Genomic DNA, 20132 nt, shown 5'->3' with positions numbered 1-20132 from the left:
GCTCGTATTACAGTAACGCATGACAGGTACAACATGTTTTTCCTTTAAGTCAAGCTAAAACATAGTATATTTTCAAATTATAGAAATTACATTTACTGGATCCTTACTCATAAAGTTAAAGGATTTTACAATTAGTATTCATATGCAGTTAGTGTTAATGTTTGAAATTTAGCATTTAGTATTACCATAATGCCATAGATCATTTCAGTTTTTGCATTTGGCATTTAGCATCAAATATATGGTATTTAGTATTTGGCGATAAACACTGCACATCAGCCTTCCATAATTTGTCTTTTGTCTGTTTCATCGGGTCAATTATAGTGGTTCTTTTGTTGTTTATTGTAATTTAGCACATGTGTCTGTGGCTTTTTGTGTGTGTGTGTTGTTTTGCACGAGCATTTCTTTGGTTTGCATGTCGTACATTTTGGTATCATTATGTGTGACTAATATGATAGAGGCGCCATTGGCCAGTTTAGTTTATACTAATTATATTTATAAGCTTGAGTCTCTTCTGGAAAAACCAGTCCGCTTCTGGGAAACAGACGGTGTGGTATGAGAGTGGGGTGACCCCTTTCAACCCCAGACTAAGCGCCGATACACTTAACCACTTGACCACCACTCACCAGTTTAAGTCTCACTACACCACTTAGATATCACAACTGAAAGAACACACAAGAATAAGTCCAGTGTTATAAATTTATTCTAATCTTTCATTCAAAATCAGTCATTAATACAATAATACAAAGTTTGAAATGTCGAGTTCCTGAAAACTTAACGATTAAATAAAGTTAGAGTAATTTCAAGTCTGAAAACGATAGAGGTTAAACGTATTTTTATCAATCATTCCATGAAGTTTTATAAATCGAGTTCAATATTTTTTTCCAGCTAAGAGGTAAGGATCAGTGTGATTATGACCTTTGAAGTACAAACCTCTATAAAATGATGCTATATGCTCACCCCGTAGAGTATGATCGTGTGTCAAAGAATTTTCAAAGTAATTACAAAAGAACATTTCAAATTTACAAATATACACTAAAGAGCAAAAATGCTTATTTGCAATTAAGTCTTTATAAGAAGTTTCAGTTTAATATTCAATGTCCATGTGCAATTAAATAGTCATGTTGATGCATGTGAACTCACTTCAGCTCAAATAACTGATAAGAAACTGGTCATTAAGTACCAATCGGCGGCTATAAAAAGTTTCCACATACTTGGACTCAGTGTTGTTATATTTTCTTGTCCACTTGGATCATGGATATTAGATCTGTGAAAGTTTTCTATATAAGAATTCCACCTAAGCCGGTGCTAGGGGCGTGTAGAATGTTGCAAACAAAATACTGCCTGTTTGTAAACGGTCACATGCATTATATGTGGAAAAAACAACAACTAGAACGCATTGATGTATAAAAACACAAACAACACTAAACATAAAACAAACAATCAAATGATTTCCTAAAACTAAATTAAACTAAGTTAAGTTATCATGCACCATGCACAAGTAGGGTTACTACTGATCACTTGTGTGAAGTTTCATTAAATTGTGTGCATGGGTTCAGGAGATTAGACGCGCTCAAGATTGCATATGTATATAGTATAGTAAAAAAGTACCGTAACTCTGCATTTTTTTTTCTGAAAGAACCTAACATGCACAAGCACAACTACTGTTGTTACTGATCACTTTTTTGAAGTTTCATTAAATTGTGTCGAGGGGATGAGGTTGTTTGTGCGCACAAGATTGTGTCTACGGACGGACGGACGGACTGACAGACAGACAGGCAACCAGTTTATCCCCGTTACAACTTCGTTGTCGGGCTCAAACAAATGATCTCACACGCTTCTTTGAACATATTAAAATATTTGGCGAGGTGGAAGTTATTTTATTTCGTCAGCGACCTAGTTTAAAGTGGAGAAACATAATCCTCTAATTCAGCTGAAAAACTCTGGGTAGGGTAGGCTGTCACGCTAATATAATTACTCCCACCTATAAGTAACATACCAATCACAGTCTTGGTAATTAGTAAACTGCTCTTCCCATGCTCATTCTGCACGACCATCAAAAGCTTGGAACCAGCCAATCCTGCCTCAGAGCACAGCTCTTCTATGAGGAAGATACGAATAGTGATTACTACAGTTACCCTAGTCCGTGAGCTGAACTCTCAATATGTACATGTTTGGTATTTAAACGTTTTCAGTCTGTGCATTATTTAGTCTGTTTCGGAACCAAATATATCCATACATAACCCCTTATTGTCTCTGAACAAGAACGTGTACACAGACTCTAAGTTTACCCCTTGTTCCACACAAAGACCGTCCTTTGACCAGTTCGCTTTAAATTCTTCCATGTTTGGATCATAGTACCATTCTGGATACCCACGAAGTAACATAGTAACAACAACCTTTCGGCCGTCATTTAAACAAACTACACCTGGGGATCCAGAGGCACCTTTTGTAAACTTACAGTGAAAAAGAAACCTATGTTTGTTTGTTAGAGTTTGAAACGGTTCATGCTCATATTCTCGGCCCTTCGGATACACTACACATTTGGTGTGAGTTAAACTCCATTGCCTTACATTTTTTCTATCAATCCTGGATTCTTTGCTATTCATATCCACTATCTTGTTCACCTTGTTAATGCCTAAAGGTTTTCCTTCAGAGTGTCCAATGAAGAAAAACTCCTTTGTGAAATCTGGTGCTCTGAAATATGTAAGTGGAGGTGGTATTGGGGTACCATGGCCGTTTTCTAAAATTTCTAGTATTACAGTGTCTGTCTCAGCATTTTCAAAGTGGATGTCTGCTTTGAAATGAAACTTGTTGCTCATTGGAATTTCTCCTTCCTTTAGATAATCAAACACTACAAATACCTCAGAATTGTTGAGTGGGCTTAGCTTGGATCTTCCAACACGGCGGTGTCCTGAAAAGAAAGTAAGTGTAAAATTCTCCTGCACAATTTCATTATGACACATTTCAGCGTTTTAAAAGATCGGTTGTCCAATAAACATAAATGATTATGTCAAGGGTTTAAGTAAATTTGCTCTGTTCATTTATTGATGCATCAACAAACAATACCAACCTGGTTGCCGTATATGTTCTAAAACATGAGCGGCTGTCATTATGTAGTTTTTCTGAGAACCAACTCGAAATCCTGTAGCGGTCCCTCCGGGATAGCAGATCATGCAAACAGAGCGAAGAGCTTCGCCCTGTGCCTTCCATGTTAAAGCAGACTCTTGATATCCAGAAGTGTCAATGAAATTTCCCCATGTATGTGGGCTTTGTCTACTGTAGCATCGTTCAAACACTTTTCGAACTGGCAATGTAACTACAAATAAACGGTTTTATTATTATTAATATGCATATACGGTATGTTAAATATTAGCTCCTTTTTATATTCAATTTTGACTTCGGAAACAATTCTTAATTGCTGATTATTTTCAGATATATATATCACAGCAATACAAAATTCATGAGCTTTAAAAAAATTTTGTTCTCTTCGAGTGTACCTGTATTGGATTCTTTTCGCCGTTTTGCATTTTCACCATCGGGACATTCAAATGCTCTTTTTTGACCAGCCATTTTGCAATTCTCCGCATGTCCATCTTCTTTACCGGCTTGGTTCTCTGTAACGTATAAAGAAAAGATATGTTAAGCAATGTAAACAAAGTAAAAAGAAACAGCAGAATACCTGCAAGCATTCAGGATATGAAACGCAACCAGAGCAACATATCGCTACTAGGTCACACACGAATATATAGCAAACAAAGAGCTTCATATAACCGTCAGCATGATATGTTTGTACCAGGGGAATTCAGAATGTTTTAGATTAACATGCTTCCATAGAAACTATTACAGGTACAAGCACGATTTTGTTATCGACTTCTAGGGGATTTCAATAGCCATTTACATTGAAAATTTCAAGACAAATGGGTTTGTTATCGCACAGTCATACCACAAACACATATACAGTGATTTTTCCCCATTCAAAGCCACTGTTTGTATGTTGGTAATGAGAATCTAGAGTCCAAGATTTACCTCCTGTGGGGCGCCCTAAAACAAATAGTTGCTTAGGGAAGAGCAAGAATGACCAGATATCGCAAGAAACTCAAAGTTGCAAATGGTTCTTCACACAATTTTCTTCACCAAAGGCACTGTTGTGCAAATACTCAGTGTAAACGGCAGATCTATTACTGGAAAGTTTTACAAGACAAGTATCTACAATCAGTTATAGAACATTGCGTTAAACATCGCCTCGTAAACAGGTTTACGGGGCATCTGCCATATTCATGACAATGCATCTGCACATACAAACAAAATTGTACAGCAGTTTTTACAGGACCAGCAGATCAAGCAATTGACACAGCTTCCATCTTCGCCCGACCTAAGTCCCTGTGGTGTTTTGTTTTCTTTCATTTGCTGAAAAATGCTGGCTGGGCGCCGCTACAATTCCAGAAGTGTCCTTAGCAGTACAGTGTATCAGTGTCTGCAAAGTGTACAAATAACAGACTGCCCTGCGGCTTTCGGGTCATGGATCGAAAAAGTACGCTTCAGTTAAGGGTGAATACTTTGAGGGAGTGGTGTAAGCAATATGCTTAAGTACAGGTTTTTTTTCAGTCTCAAAATTTTCTGAATTTCCCTCGTATTATCAAATCATGAAATAAATATAAAGTGAAATGAGGGATTACACCAGAAACATACTTCTTTGACCCCGTTAATGGAACTGGGATGAAAGTGTGCGAGTGTGTTTGTGTGGGGTGGGGAGGAAACATTTTTTTTTGTGATCACAAATGTATGTACTTACTTCTGCTGCGTATGACAGGTGATATCCCACTGATAGATTTGCCACACTCTTCAAGAAAAACTATGAACTTCAGATAAATAGAATGTTTATCCTCGATTGTTTCACCTGAAAATTTTATGTAAAGGGAGAGAATGTTAGACTCTCTATGTACAGTATGTACTCATATAATCAAATCCAATAACATACATTTGTTACAAATAACTATGTAATATGCAATGCTCGAAATATTATTGTCATCGCTATTTTGCGTTTCAACAAGTAGTAATAAAAATCGCAAATTTCGTCGAAATTCATCAAATATCATTACTTGCGAAAGGTAGTTCTATGCAGAAATGATGCAAAGAAAAGGGACAGCTTGACTCTTCGGTCATTTAAAGCATTTATTTTATTGTGTCCCAAAATAATGACAAGAACAATGATAAAGTAACATGTAATATGCAATTGTCATCACATTTTTGCGTTTCAACAAGTAGTAATGAAAATCGCAATTTTCTTCGAAATTCATCGAATGTCATTAAATCATTGTTGTTGCCGTTATTTTGGGACATAAAATAAAATTACTGCTTTAAATGACGGAGGAGGAGTCAAGCTGTCCCTCTTCTTGGTATCATTTCTGCGCAGAGCTACCTTTCGCAAGACGAAGGGCCCAAACTCACTGAAGTGACGGGTATAATGTGGTTAGCGACTTTCACCTACCTCTCGGTAAGGGAGCATCCAAATTATATCAAGTTGTTACAAAGTTATAGCAATGTAAAACCGTCAAACTACATTTTAATACTTACATAATTTCATTTCAGAAACACCACATTTGCCGAGAAAAGCTACCGTTGTATTCAGACTGTCCTGATATTCTTTAACTTTTGGAGTAATTATTGATACTCCAAACAACCTGAAAAGAAAAGGTTAAATTCTACTGTAAAAATGAATACCGCTAATATTCTATATCATATGAATGGATGGCATAAATGTCGTATTTATATTCATGACAAGATATATAAACAATGAATTACTCCTATGATTGTACTTCACGCTTTCGCTAACTTGCATTAAACGTATTGCTGCCATCACCATTCTCGTCGTATGTTATACAATTCATAACTCTGGTGCTAATTCCATTTGATTCATGACCCTTTTACTTAGACATTTCACAGTCTCAGACTGTATCTTTTAGCAATTAAGTGGCAAATATTGAATCGTTTAAAATGAGATCATTTTTCTGTTGGTATGTAGTTATAAAAATAATGAAAGGATTTCATTAACTTACTTTATCGGTGAGCCAGATTCAGTTTTGCATTTGTAGTTATAAACACCGTCTTTGCAGTTCTCCCCATACAGATTATATGGATGAACCTTACCATCACAGTCAGCACAAAATCCAACGATAGTAATATTTCCGCTATAATTCTCAACCTGAAATGCATTAGGAGTCACAAACAGTTTCTTATCCGAGCAATAAGAATTGTTTGTTGTTTTTTTTTAAACAAGGGAAAGACGAAAGAACCTGTTAAGAATTTAATGAAAATTTTCAGGAACCTAAACTTCCATCCTGTTTGTGAAAAAGGCGTTATCTTTACAGATCATCCGTATGGTCACTGACAGTCGTGTAAAAATTACACGACAGTCTTTTTTTCTAACTATTGTTATGCTGCGAAAAATTAAAAACTGGACAAAGCCTTCTGGCCAGAAACTATATCAAGCTGTTTAACCATAGGTGGGATTATCTGTCGCCTAAATAAAAACGAAATCAAAATCAACAAAACATACCAACGAAAACAAACACAGAAAATAAAACTACAACACAATAAAAAAACCAAGAAAAATATCAATAAAATTCATACAAAGTAACCTGTATTTATTATTCCCATATATAAATCTAATTTTTCATTTGTAATCAGTAAACTTGATTCAATCAGTGCTTTAAAAATGAAGGCTGGAAGCATTTCGTTTACTGAACGCACAGTAACTAATACGTATTGATAAATCAAAAAAATCTTCTTCTTCGTTCGCCCTACACTGCCAGACCAGTAATCTCGATGAAATTTGTGGTTTGCCGCAGATCCTCAGTGCCTCAATACATTTTCTGGTGGATTGAGGTATCTATCGGCCAAGTTGCAGCTCGCCCTTGGTCATGCCTTTTACATTCTGGAGTATATGCTCCGTAGTCTGATCTTCCTCACGGACAGGTTGGTGATGGTGCCAGTCTAAATTTCTTATACATGTGAGCATTGAGCTTGTTGTGCCCTGAGCAAAGCCTGACCAGCATCACTTGTTTAGACCGATCAAGGAGATGAAAGCATCTTACTCTATCCTTGGTCTCGTTAGTGCCTTTAGATGGTGACTTTCTCCTTGCAGCTCACAGGTGTTGTTGGTTCTTCCGACTGAGCTCCTAGCTTAGCCAGTCGGTCTGCCTCTTCATTGCCTGCAAGTCCACAATGGGATGAAATCCACTGAAGTGCTACTTTGCAGGTTATACATAGCTCTGCATTCTCCTCGCTAGCTGTGGAGCTTTATTGTTGACCAGAGTTGCCATAACAAAAAATAAACAAAACGAACAAAAAAAAAGAGAAAGAAAATTGTAGTTTTCTTCATACATTTGTACTTTTTGGAAACTCTTCCAAAATCTATTTGTAGCAGTTTTATCAATTTTTGGCTCCTATTTTGATTTCAAAGGCATGATTTTTCAAATATATCTAAGCTAAAAGTGGACTTCATGAACTTTGTATGGTGTACGTTAGACAAGTTAAACACTGTTTGTTTGTTTGTTTTGGGTTTTAACACCATTTTTCAACAGTCATGTAACGGCGGGCAGTCAACCTAACCAGTGTTCCTGGATTCTGTCCAGTACAAACCTGTTCTCCGCAAGTAACTGCCTACTTCCCCACATAAATCATAGATGGAGGACGAATGATTTCAGACACAATGCCTTTTATCAAATCGTCACGGAGAACATACGCCCCGCCCAGGGATTAAACGCACGACCCCACGATCCGTAGACCAACGCCTTCCTACTGAGCTAAGCGGGCGGGCTTAAATAATGTTTGATCTTATCTTTTGCCTTTAAGATGATTTTATATGCTTTAAGAACGATACATTCCTTGTTATATCATAAGAAACATAAAGTTCAATTCTGTCTCCTGCCAATAATGCATTGAATCGGTTCTTAAGTGTACAATTTGTTCAGTTATCTTAATATATCTTTTTAGGGAACTGTTGAATGAAACAAAAATGAAAGAAAAACACGTTTAGTTTAGCATTTTAGAATGAGTATCTATAACGTTATCTCTTTCAATAATTTCGCTACGTTTTGCATCAGAATAAAGTGTGGTACTTTCAATAATTAAGGTACCTGGAAATATAATCATGTGTTTGGAGGTAAAAATTATTAGCTCAACAACTCACATGAACTTCTACGAGACTTCCTATGTCAGCGTTTTTCAGTTTGTCTCGTTTACCCTTGGCTCTTTTTTCACTGGCAGTAATAGCTGACATGTAACGAAATGGCACATGATCAGATAAAACAGTTACATGCAATTGAGGAGTATATACTTCTTGATATGGATTTTCTTCATCGACAATTTCTTCCTTTTTTACTGACAAGGCATCATCTGATGAATTGGCACCTTCATCTGTAATATTGTACATCCTATTAACTATCAATTTCACAGTAAATCATCTTTCAATTAAAAAATAATACCAAGCGACAGCAATATGTATTATCTAATAGATAAAGTGTATGAAAACCGTTCATATTCAAAACAATGTTTGACCTGATCGATTTGAAAAACTATGCATATGAATAAAGGTAGATGCATCAGTAGACATGGACATAATTAACAGTTACAGCTATAACTACCAACCGAATATGAAAATAAGTCTGATGTAATTTTAATAAAGGAATGGGACTTCATTGCAGTAGATAAAGGAACCCACATGCCCTAAGCCGCTCAGATACGAAGAGTATAAGACAGAGGAATATCTACAGTAACATGTTAACTAATTAACCTGAAGAAAGGATTGTTTCTTGGTAAATGTTTTGCTCAGACTGTAAGCCATTCTTCTCCTGTGTAGGCCTAGCTGATCTGCAAAAGTATAATTTTTATAACAAGATATTTTGGCGAACGAAGAAGAAGATAATAACATTTTCAAGATGTAACTCTAAGATATAAATGTTTATGTCCACTGAAGCCTAACTCATATTAGAAAGTTTTTACAATACTCCCTATTAAAAATTACAGTTTTCATAAAAATTGCCGTATAAGTAAAATGACCATGTATAAAAACATGCATATTTATTTTTCATGAAGGTGACCTTTCAAATTCTAATAAGGTTGAATTGTTTCTATAGGATACTGTCGTTTTATAAACTGATGTATGCTTACTTTGATAGGTTACAACTATATCGCAAGAAGAAATTGAAAATGTTTGTGACATAAATATTGAAAGTTATTTCATGTATGTATTTAAATTTATGCTTCTGTTAACACTTTAACATTCATACATCATGCATCATGACGACAAATAGTTTAAGTTTATGAAGACTATAAAATATTTTAACCTTTCTTTGATATCCGCTTCAAGTCCATCTTTTGCTCGGTTTTGTACATCCAGGCTTCTTAGTTCCTTCAGTATTTCTGCTGGCCTCCTGCGTGTATCTATACCGTGCTTTTGCAGTATAAGCACACTGGCATCGTCAAGTATATTATGGCTTCTTCGGCATTTTTTACCATACATGCAATCGCCGTTAACATAATGTCTACATATATGCAAAAGTGGACATACTGTACCATGTTCTGAATGTCTACATTTATCATTTTCTATATTGTAAAATTTACAAATTCCTGGACTAGTCAGCGTTGTCCTGTTATTTACTTGTTTTAACAGGAAATTGAGATCATTAACTGTAATGTTGTTCAAATGACTTTCTTCTAGAAGCTTTCTGTTATGATCTGTGTTCAAATCATGACCAAAAGAGCATCTTCTACCAAATCGGCAGTTTCCGGACAGTAGGTAGTATTTACAAATGTGCAAACCTGAGCAATGGGGTTTAACACCGTCACAACTTTGCTTCGAGCAATGCGTTTCGCAAATTACAACTTTTGTAGTAAGATGAACAAATGGTTGTTGTAAGGATGCAGAAATTATCTTGATATTTTGAAATGACAGAGTATATCTGTTTGAATTCTGCATCTTTGATACTCTGACAAATATATGCCAGCGACACAGGTTTTTTTTCTTTTAAGATTATGCTTGTAATTTTCCTGACAACGTCGGTGTCATCATTTTGTCCTTCGTTTTGATGCATTACTAAACTGGAACCGTCTTTTCCAGCCATGCTTCATGCAGTCCTGCATAGCAAAAACATTAACACTAGAAACAGAAGTAAACCTGTAAAGTATAGTTGAAATATCAACATAATCTATTATATTATTCTGCACGAATCTGAAACAGATTGTTCCTGAGCCAAATTAAGACAAAAAGAATAACAAATTAAGGGAACCATGTTAAAAGGAAAAAAGAATATTTGTTTCAATTTTACGACCTGTTGTATGACTAAGAGATATAACTATCTGTCACTGCATAAACAAAAGTTGGAGACAGGTATCAAAACTATATAACACTGCAACAGGGAATACTGTATACAATATAAATGATGTTTAAATCATTTTGTTTCCTGTAGTAAGCGTTATGATCAGTTTAAAGATTTAAAAGATATGATCAAAATGTATAGTTAGATATACCTTTTTTTTCAATATAGTAAGAAACTAGATAGGTGTTTTGGGTTAAACAATTATATGTTTCCCCATGCTTTCCCCAATCTTGATAAGGCAGTTATTATAGAAAAAGAACGTAGACGTAAGTGTTAACTCATGTAGGGAAATATATGCTGAGCATTATGAATGGTGCGATATAAAAATAAAATGGTTATAACACTTGCAGCTGTAATACCCATAATATATAAGTAAATAGGCTTGCTACTGATCATTCCCATGTAGTTTCAGTCAAATCCCACCATTGGAATTGGGAGACATAATTCAAATATTAAGATAGAATGTATTACATAAAGTATAATGTTCAGAACATGATAATTTGAAATAATGACATACAAAAACGTTTCTGGATGCACACTCCCAAATCAGCTGAGATTTACCAAATATGCAGTATAAACATAGATCAATTAACTGCTTACATAGTAACAACAGCACTTAGGAGCAGGACTAAGCATTTGCTATTTTTGTATCAACTTCTTAGCTTGACTTAGTACGTTGCTCATTTTACTAATAAAATATTCTCACAAAAATAGACGTTCTATATGACTTGTATATGTATGTGTAATACGAGTGACCCAAATAGTTACAGGACAGGGACATATTTGTCCCAAGGTTTATGACGTTTGATACAGGTCTATAAGTTTATAAATATTTTCCTATGAAAGTGTATGTTAAGCAAGTGACCACAGGGGTACTGTCACCTTTGACCTAATAAATGATCAGGATATACAGGCTAACTAAAAAATATCCAACTATTTTTCCTTCAGTTAATAAAATGTTATGTCTACCAAATATAAAGTTGTGTAAAATAAAAACAAACTCTACTTGCTGACAACTTTTAACCATATTGCAAGTGTTGCGATTAGTATGAGTTTGAAAGAGGTCCATTTGATGACATACCAACCATCTTATTTCCAGCTATTGTGGGTTTAAAAAAGAAGATTGTTAACGTACTTCCTTTATAACTCAATGTTTAACAGGTTACTCTTTTGACCAAGAATACAGATTGGTATAAGTTTGCTGAACTCATTGCCATGAATTGTATGAGGTTGATATTTGTCCATAAGATGATACTACATACAAAATATATTAGATCTACCTCCAGCTGTTGTGGTTTCAAGGAAAAGATCATAAAAGTTTTCCTTTATAACAAGTGAACCACAGGACACTGTCACTGTTGGCTCAGGGGTACCGATTTGTATAGGTTTAATGATGCCACAGGACATAGATTCTAAGACCCAACAATAATTATTTCGGAGAAAAATATTTTTTTAGTGTAAGTCTTTGTAAAATAAGTGACCCTAATTTGATACAAGTCCATTGCTACAAACCAAATACATTATTTCATGCCATTCGGGGTTTAGATTGAAGTCTTTTTTTTAAGATATTTCCTATGTAAGTATATGTTTAACAATTGACCAACGGTTGTGACCCCTTTGAACAGGGCATGACTTTTATGAGACTGATACATGTCCATTAAATGATACTACATATAAACTTTAGAGGACAGAAATATACACAGCCATAGCTAGACTTAGAAGCTAAGTGAACTGTTTGGTCGTAATCAGACTTGAAACAAAAAAGTTAACGTACCCATTCAAATAAGTTTCTTACATGGCTGCCTTTATAACGTATATAAGTCTGACTTTGAATACTTTGCTTATATGACAGCTTAAAGTGTGTTTTTCGTAAAACATCTTCATAAATTGTATACAGCATATATTGAAAACATGTATATATAAAACGTTTTAGAACAATTGTTTGAAATTATAAATTTTCTTTTCTTGTAACATACACCTTCACCACAAGTGTTCTATACAACAGAAAAAAAACACTAGTCATACAACTTGTTAAAAAAAAACAAGTTTAAAAAAATTATATGTATTTGGTATTTTTAACTCAGTTCAGATACAGATATTTATCCTGTCACTTGCAGTATTTTCGACCCGATATCAGGGTGCCGTATATCTTTCTTGATATACCGTCAGTTGATCATGTGACCAGTGATATACGGTCAGTTGATCATGTGACCTTATGATCGATATTGTTGTCATAAGAAATTTTGCAACGAAACCATCATCATTGTGTTGGAAATGTCCGAACTAAGAAAATGAGTGGTCAAATAATGAGTTTTTATTCAAAAACGAAGAAATTATTGCGATTTTGCCGATAATCACGTCATTATATAAGTGACGTCATTACGAATATGACGTCATTAAAGCGGTTGTCGCACACTTATTTTCGTAAAATAAATTGCCAAATATCGGAAAATGAAGTAATGACAAGATAAATAGAATAATAGGTTAGTGCCTAAGATGGAGAAAGTTTATCTGGCTCGGCTCCGGACGTTATCAGGTTCGCCTTCGGCTCACCCGATAACCGCCTCCACCTCGCCAGATAAACTTTCTCATCTACGGCACTAACCTATTATTCTCTATAATCGGTATAGACAACATCAGCTATGTATAGCTATTGACCGATATAAATAACAAAAGTATATTTAATAACATAATAAAAGTGTACCTATTAAATAAAGTTACAACATTAGCAAATCACTGGAATACACGAGTTATACATACAAAAATGGTTAAACCTTGAATGCATCTGTTAATCTTGGCCTGTGTCTAAAAACTATAAAAGCAAATATAGGTTAAAACACTGACTTGAAAAAGAACACTAATGCTTTTTTTGGAAAATGGTTAAAGACATCTACCACATCAGATCAGTTTGGTATGGACTGATTAACAGCTGTATTTCAGAGGTCAATAAAGCATTTTGTAACTATAATAATATAACGGTAATAGAATCTTAACTACAACATGTCAGTAGATGAAAAGTGTCAGACTCTTAAAAACTCTTGTGATATTTTTAGACTTGGTGAACTTTGTGTCAGGACCAGTTTGATTTTCAAAGCTGATCCTACTACATTTATCATGTTTATTGAAAGTTCTACTTTCACTTTTGCAACAGTTTGAGAAGTACATGTTATGTAACATTTGTAACATAATGTTAATCCGCAGTCGCACAAGTTTGTGTTGAAATTAATTGATTACTGTCTTGTTCTTATACATCGTATCTGTGGATATTTCGGTAGTCATAGTATACAAGTTCGTCACAAACAAGTAAATTTTATCTGTATGTAAACTTGAAACAGCAAGTATTCCACTTACATAAGTATCTTCTTAAACTGCCCAGCTTTCATGAACATGCTTCCGTACTAGTAAAAAATCAAATGTGAGCAGTAGACGTTTTAACTGTAGACAGGATGATAAATGCTTACCTCAGGATTTTGTGTCGTTTGTAATGGCCACCAAATGCAAACTACATTACTGCGCATGCTCCGTTAATAATTTTGGAAAGGCGACTGCATGATTCGCTGGAGATAAAAAGCGTTTGTTTTGAATTATGTTTTTTAACTCCGCGGATCAGACGAGTGTATTTTTTAAAATCTGGATAAGCTGATCATTTATGCTTTGTTAATAAACTCATACTGAATACCTCGGAAACCGAAAGTCGTTATTTTATTTGACTGAAACCGAAAGTTGAAATTCACAGGCTATATCTGAATTTGTATATTAGGCAAACGAAAATATTTGGTACGATTGTTTTATTTGAATAAATAATAATTCATCTGATGTTATTTATCATTTTTGCCTTAATACGAGAATATTAATTTCATTGATCTTTTTCATTTGGGCCGTTCAATACATTTGCGGGTTCAGTCAATGTATAACTGGCCCATTTGAAGACAGGATATGAACTGATTGTATAGGATATGCATTCAAAATTACGAAAAGTTCGTCCATATCTGCCGAGCCTGATAACATTGATATCAAAAGGCAGTTGTCTGTTAATTATTCTGTTTATGATGAAGCTCACACAACCTGCCTAGAACAACATACTTCTCACCTCTTAATTTGTAAAATTGACTTCTGAAGCAATAAATAAATAAATTCATATTTTACGGATTTGAAAATTCATCCGCTCCGCGAGGACAAAAAGAACTCTTAATTCTAATGTACACCGAGAAGATATTTCATACCATTCTGAATTTTTAAAGTTCATATTAATGACATATTTCATGAAATTATATTTCCTTATGTCGAGTGCAATAAACAAAACTCCATCGATCCGTCTTAAAGAAATCTTGACCTATGTCGCAGTCCCAATACTTCTAGATAGGCAAACAGAACTAGCGCGATTTATGGACTTACAAAAAAGTCCCAGTGTGATTTATACCCATTTAAACGCATAAAAATATTTTTTCATTCGTAAAACACTGCATCCAAAACCGTCAATACGATTTTGCATCGTATTATCGCACTGTCGTTCCTTGGAGTTATAAATCAAGTTGGCAAAAGAGCAGAATATATGCGTCAAATATAAACGAACGAGTACGTTGAATATTTGCAAGACTTTTCACAGAATTTGTTACCTTTTCAATGGATGTAAATTGATTTTTCATACAATATAGTGAACATATTTGTTTTGTACATCAGTACGGCATAATTTAAGAATGTTAGCAGTATATTAATATCATATCAGTGTAAATACTGTTGTAGTAAAATGAAAGAGTCTTTGATATAATAACAGTATTTAAAACAAGAGCTGTCAGTGGACAGCGCGCTCGACTATTCTCAGTGCTTGATAGTATAATATAAGCTATGAGTAAAACTTTAACATTACAATAAGCATATTCTAAGTTGAAAAGGGGCCATAATTCAGTCAAAATTCTTGATAGAGTTGCCTCCTCCTTTTTACAGACTGGGGTCATGATGGTAAACAAGTATGCAAAATATCAAAGCAATATCTCAATGGACTTTGAAAATATTTGGGGTGGTACGCAAACTTTAACATTTGTGTGACGCTCACACTAACGATAACGCCGACGCCGGGGCGAGTAGGATATCTCCCATATTCTTCGAATAGTCGAGCTAAAAACTGATGAAACACATTTTCAAAATAGGAGTTTTATATGCATTTATGACACATTTGTAAACTGACATATGGGCATTTGCACGCATTTCATTCAATCTGTTCAATTCAGTGGTAATCGGAGTGTGTAATTATTTGCGAATCTGAACGTTTTATTTTTGTACAACCCGGTGTTGGTCAACAATCTTACCTGATGGGTACAGGAAGCACTCAATTATAGTGCATGTTCGTGAATGACTGGACGTACGTTGACTCTCACTCTGGATGCGCTTGCTGCTGTGCTTAATGATTCCGGTGATTCCACTGCTATTAAGTAGAAACTATTGAAACGTTTAGCACAAACATTATATAGAAGTCACACACCACAAACCACGACTCTTCCAAATACATAACAGACAGAATGCATATTGAACGGTGTGGATAAAACTAGTTTGCAACTGAAAGGGATGTCGCCCTTGAACGGTCGGTAACTTCAGAACAGGAGTAACTCAATGCAGGACAATGTACGGCCCAAGTTTTAGATCAAGGAAGGTCATGGACAACGACGAGGACGTAGCCATATATCCAAGCTAAGTTGAATTATTAGCATAGAATTTATTTGACCAATTAATGAAACGCACAATGTCTAATATAATATAACTCATCAACTAAGTATTCATAGTGAATTTACCTGCCAATCGAGCACATCTTGTTTTCTGTGTAATATGTGCACAATGAAGTAAAAATATTTTGGTGTTTTTCGGAGGGGGTGGTAATGTAGTGGTGGGTGGCATTTGGGTGGTGGCTGGGTTCTGTGTGGCGGCGGTGAAGGGATACTGAGGCACAAGAAACTGAAAATGTAAAAATGTAATTTAATATGGGAGTTGTTGTGGCACGGTGGACGAAAAATGGGACAGCAATGTTAGTTGTTGCACTTTTATGGCTATTTTCCGCAACTGTGGACAATTATTAGTGCTGTATGTTTATGTTTATGATAACTGACAGGCTCATCAGCAGACACTTGAGCCATCAGAATGTGGGAAATGATGATTTTGCCACTAATTAGTAAATACAGTGAGCAAATAGACTATTTTTAGAGAAAATGTACTTAAAATTGGCTAGAAATAAAAGGTAAGTGAATTTTTCATATAACCTTATGACAGTTTTAAATAATATACTAGCATGTAATAAAAAAACAACAACATTGTTTTATATTAGTTACTTAATTTAAAAACAGTTACTTAAAGAATCAACAGTATAATTTCCTTGGAAAGTCGTCTCTAAAATGGGACGCTAGGAGTAAGTGGGTACACGCTTTTTATTACTTGTATTTATTGTTTCATATTACTTTGTAGGCGTTTTAATTTGGATCAAGTGTTATCAATGCTGGAGGATGACCAGTCATTGCAGAGAGCTGAAACACATATAGAACCACCACCGGTTGCAACAATACAGATGAAGATAGTGTTGGAGAGGATGGAAAAGTGGATATAAACAATCTTCCAGGGAGACAACTTGATGCGTAAGTTACACTTATTCGACCTGAGGGACGAACTGTCATTGTCAGACGATGAAACTGTCCTGTCCACGGTAATGTGAATACGTTTTTCCGAAGTAATGTTGCAGTCTGACGTTTGTTTGATTAAATTGATCAAAGATGTATAATTTATACAACACAATATGTTGTTTATTCCTGTACCGTAAGAAAAGTATTCATACTGGATGTCCTTACATGTAAATGTGCATTTGCATAGAAAAATCTGTGTGCAGTCTGATCAGGACCCATACTGTTCGCTGAACACATCATCGCACCCATGCTGACTGACAGACGAACAGTATGGATCCTGATCGTTGATTTTGTCACGATATGGCTTATTTATACTTTAGGATGATGCAGATACATCAGGATCTGACACAGACACCTATGAGATACCAAGTAACATACCAGTTGCTGGAACATCGACGGGGACAAGACCCATACGTATTCATTGCCCCGAGTCAAACCAAGCAAACAAGTCCGCACAACGTCCTCCACCAACCAATAGTAAAAGCCTAAAACGCGATATTCCTGTAGTTCAGTTAAAACGTTTTGTCAGCATCACGATGGTCTCGTACTGACAGACAGAGGATACGCATCAACCAGGCGTATAGATCAGAATGTTGAAAAGTACAAGTTGCGATCCGTTCCAAGAAGTGGTGGTGGTCGATCTTTGCGTATTGCCTTGACATAGCCGTACAGCAGACATGGTATTTGTACAGAGCCACAGAAACTGGCAAAGCTGTTTCTTTAGATCTCTTTGGAGTGCGCAGAGCCATTGTCAAAGTCCTTTTTACGATGAACTAGACGAGTTCCTGTCGATCGCCCTAAAAGGCACCGAGTTGCTGTAAGTCAAGCGTGTTCTAGACAGCATTCGCTACGATATAAAAGACCATTATGGAACACCATCAAAACAAAGAAGATGAACCCTGTGTAAGAAACATTGCATACTTGCTTGTACGAAATGCGATGTCAGACTGCACTACAAATATTTTGAGACTGAGACCAGAGTTGTATACGAGATCTAACTGAGCTTGCAACAGATAACATGTTTTACACAAATACATGTATATCATAACTGTACATTCACTATATAAGGAAATATTATTCAATGGACTTGCACTTAATTTATTATCAGTTAATGATCAACAATAATCATCATGGACATGCCATAAAAAGTATTTTGACAACCCTCGTACCTAGCGTCCCCTTTTGGGGACGCACATAAAAGTTGCCTGCTTGTCAATAAATCTTGTTATCTAAAGAAAATAAACTCTGATACACTCATATTTAATTGTTTCGCTCAGTTCTATGTAAGGCGTAACAATATTGCCAGGATACTGGTTATATGACCCAGGGAAGTGCCTACGCCTTTAGTATCTTGAACAATGGTTTGGGTCCAATCGCTAAGGTGACTATGGCTTAGACTAGCTGACAAACGATGTAGAATGTCCTTTGTTAAAACGTAGAGCTGGTGAGACCAAATATCTCGTATATAGAATTTTCCTCTGGCTACCTTGCCTAGATGATACGTGAACCAATGATTCGTAAATGATTTCTTTTATGAGCTAGTCGATTTCAGGGATCAGGCAAATCACTAAATGTTTCAAACTAACAATCTTCAATTTAAAATAATTAGCTCAAATTCCTATAAGCTGGAGACTCTATACTTGACTGGTCTTTTTGTTGAAGTTCCTGTGAGACAATGTCTTTGAATCAACAAAATACGAGTCATATCGCATAGATGCTCGGCCTCTGTCCTCTCAACTCTATATGATTGCCCTGACTCCTGGATGCTCAGCGCCTATATGCTATCATATGTAGAATTCAACTACCATATAGGTATATCTCCGATGCCTTGGCTGTACTTCGCCAATAACGCTGAACCGTCTATAAGCTGGAACTCTCCTACTATCTCAGTAGATTATCAAACTATGGGTCTCTGTCTCAGCGTTCCGATGCTCAGCCTGCTGTCGTCTATAACATTAAACTACCCTTAAGGTAAAACTCCTATGCGCTGGCCCTATAGCTCGAAAACTTGTTGAAATTCTGCAACTCTTCTTTAGTCTATGAACTTCTTAAGTCTTCTTTTTAATAATTTATCCGCTCTGACAGGGTAACTGCAATAGTCTCCTTATCAAGTTACTGGGATAAATTATTAGTTGAATCCTCGATGTATCTTCTTCTACCGCTGGACACTGAATGCACTCTCTGTCATCCATCTACTTATTTATACCCCAGCAGACGTGCTATTTTTAGAACTTGTTTCTGATTGGTCCAAATTTAAACATAACAGTTTACAACGAGTACTTGCTGTATCAAATATCTGGTTCCCTTTAACTTTTGTAAATGACATAATGTGCGAAGCTGGGACCCAGCTATCCATATAATGAACCCAAATCAGGCACAAATGACCCAAAGTCTATTATTAACAGCAATTCAACAATAATTGTAACAAAGATAGCATGAAAAGGGAGTCGAGCAATAACTGTGCTTATGTGTTATGTTAGCAATACATCAAATATACAAATTATTCTGACAAAAATGTTTCCGGTATCCCGACCTACCCTAAACTTTGACCCGACACTAAAATTAATGTTTCTGTGGTCTTGAAGAATGTTTTTTTTTTCAAAACTGCACTTTTTATGCTTTTAACACGGACAGAAATGTTAGAAATCAACTTACTAATGCTCTTAAGGCATAACCCCCTTATTTGTATTCATTTTTGACTAAAAATAATTTCCAAAAAATCCCATTTGATAAAAACAAATTCCAAAAAGAAAAAAAAAATAAAGAAAAAATACCGACCTACCTACTCTAATATTTTTGAGCATGTTACCGGAAACAAACATTTTTTACGCTTAAAGTTTCCCCTAAAATAACTAGATGTGTGTCCATAGGACACAGGTGCCCCAACTCCTGCCACTGTAACATGGTTTAATGACTCAGGTTAAAACAATTTTTAAGATGTTTGCAACACAAACTTTTAAGAACCTTATGTGTATTTTTCACTTAGTTGGCCATAACTCTGGCCTAGCTGAGTAAAATCCTAAATAGTACACTCCACAGGCTATAAAACAATCTTCTAATATTTTATGATTCTAGGTCAAGTACATTTTAC

The 20132-nt window shown here is 35.4% G+C and overlaps 1 protein-coding gene across 2 annotated transcripts; it reads right to left on the bottom strand.

Moving 5' to 3' along the window:
* Window positions 1–682: 682 nt before the first annotated feature.
* Window positions 683–13913, bottom strand: LOC123563543 (uncharacterized). Of its 2 annotated transcripts, none has more exons than XM_045356391.2 (10): window positions 13841–13913; window positions 9348–10137; window positions 8795–8871; window positions 8192–8418; window positions 6057–6202; window positions 5575–5681; window positions 4793–4897; window positions 3498–3614; window positions 3071–3316; window positions 683–2911 (listed from the first exon to the last, which is right to left on the bottom strand). In XM_045356391.2, the coding sequence occupies exons 2-10, from the start codon at window positions 9977–9979 to the stop codon at window positions 2205–2207; spliced, it is 2364 nt and encodes a 787-aa protein (XP_045212326.2). In that variant the 5' UTR covers window positions 9980–10137; window positions 13841–13913; the 3' UTR covers window positions 683–2204. The 2 variants fall into 2 exon arrangements, with proteins under 2 accessions (XP_045212326.2, XP_045212327.2); XM_045356392.2 differs by lacking the exon at window positions 13841–13913 and adding an exon at window positions 13140–13197.
* Between the last annotated feature and the right edge of the window lie 6219 nt (window positions 13914–20132).

The sequence above is a fragment of the Mercenaria mercenaria genome, chromosome 2, assembly GCF_021730395.1.
Source record: "Mercenaria mercenaria strain notata chromosome 2, MADL_Memer_1, whole genome shotgun sequence".
Lineage (NCBI taxonomy): Eukaryota > Metazoa > Mollusca > Bivalvia > Venerida > Veneridae > Mercenaria > Mercenaria mercenaria.
Note: the sequence above shows the minus strand (reverse complement) of the source record. Positions and strands in the feature narration are given on the sequence as shown.

Bases quoted from the DNA above. Each gene is read 5' to 3' on its own strand.
- LOC123563543 (XM_045356391.2), bottom strand. From the start codon at position 9,979: ATGCAGAATTCAAACAGATATACTCTGTCATTTCAAAATATCAAGATA. The intron at 5,682-6,056 runs GTAAGTTAATGA...TTTTCTTTTCAG, and splicing joins GAATCTGGCTCACCGATAAA to GTTGTTTGGAGTATCAATAA. The intron at 3,615-4,792 runs GTAAGTACATAC...TATACGTTACAG, and splicing joins ACCTGTCATACGCAGCAGAA to AGAACCAAGCCGGTAAAGAA.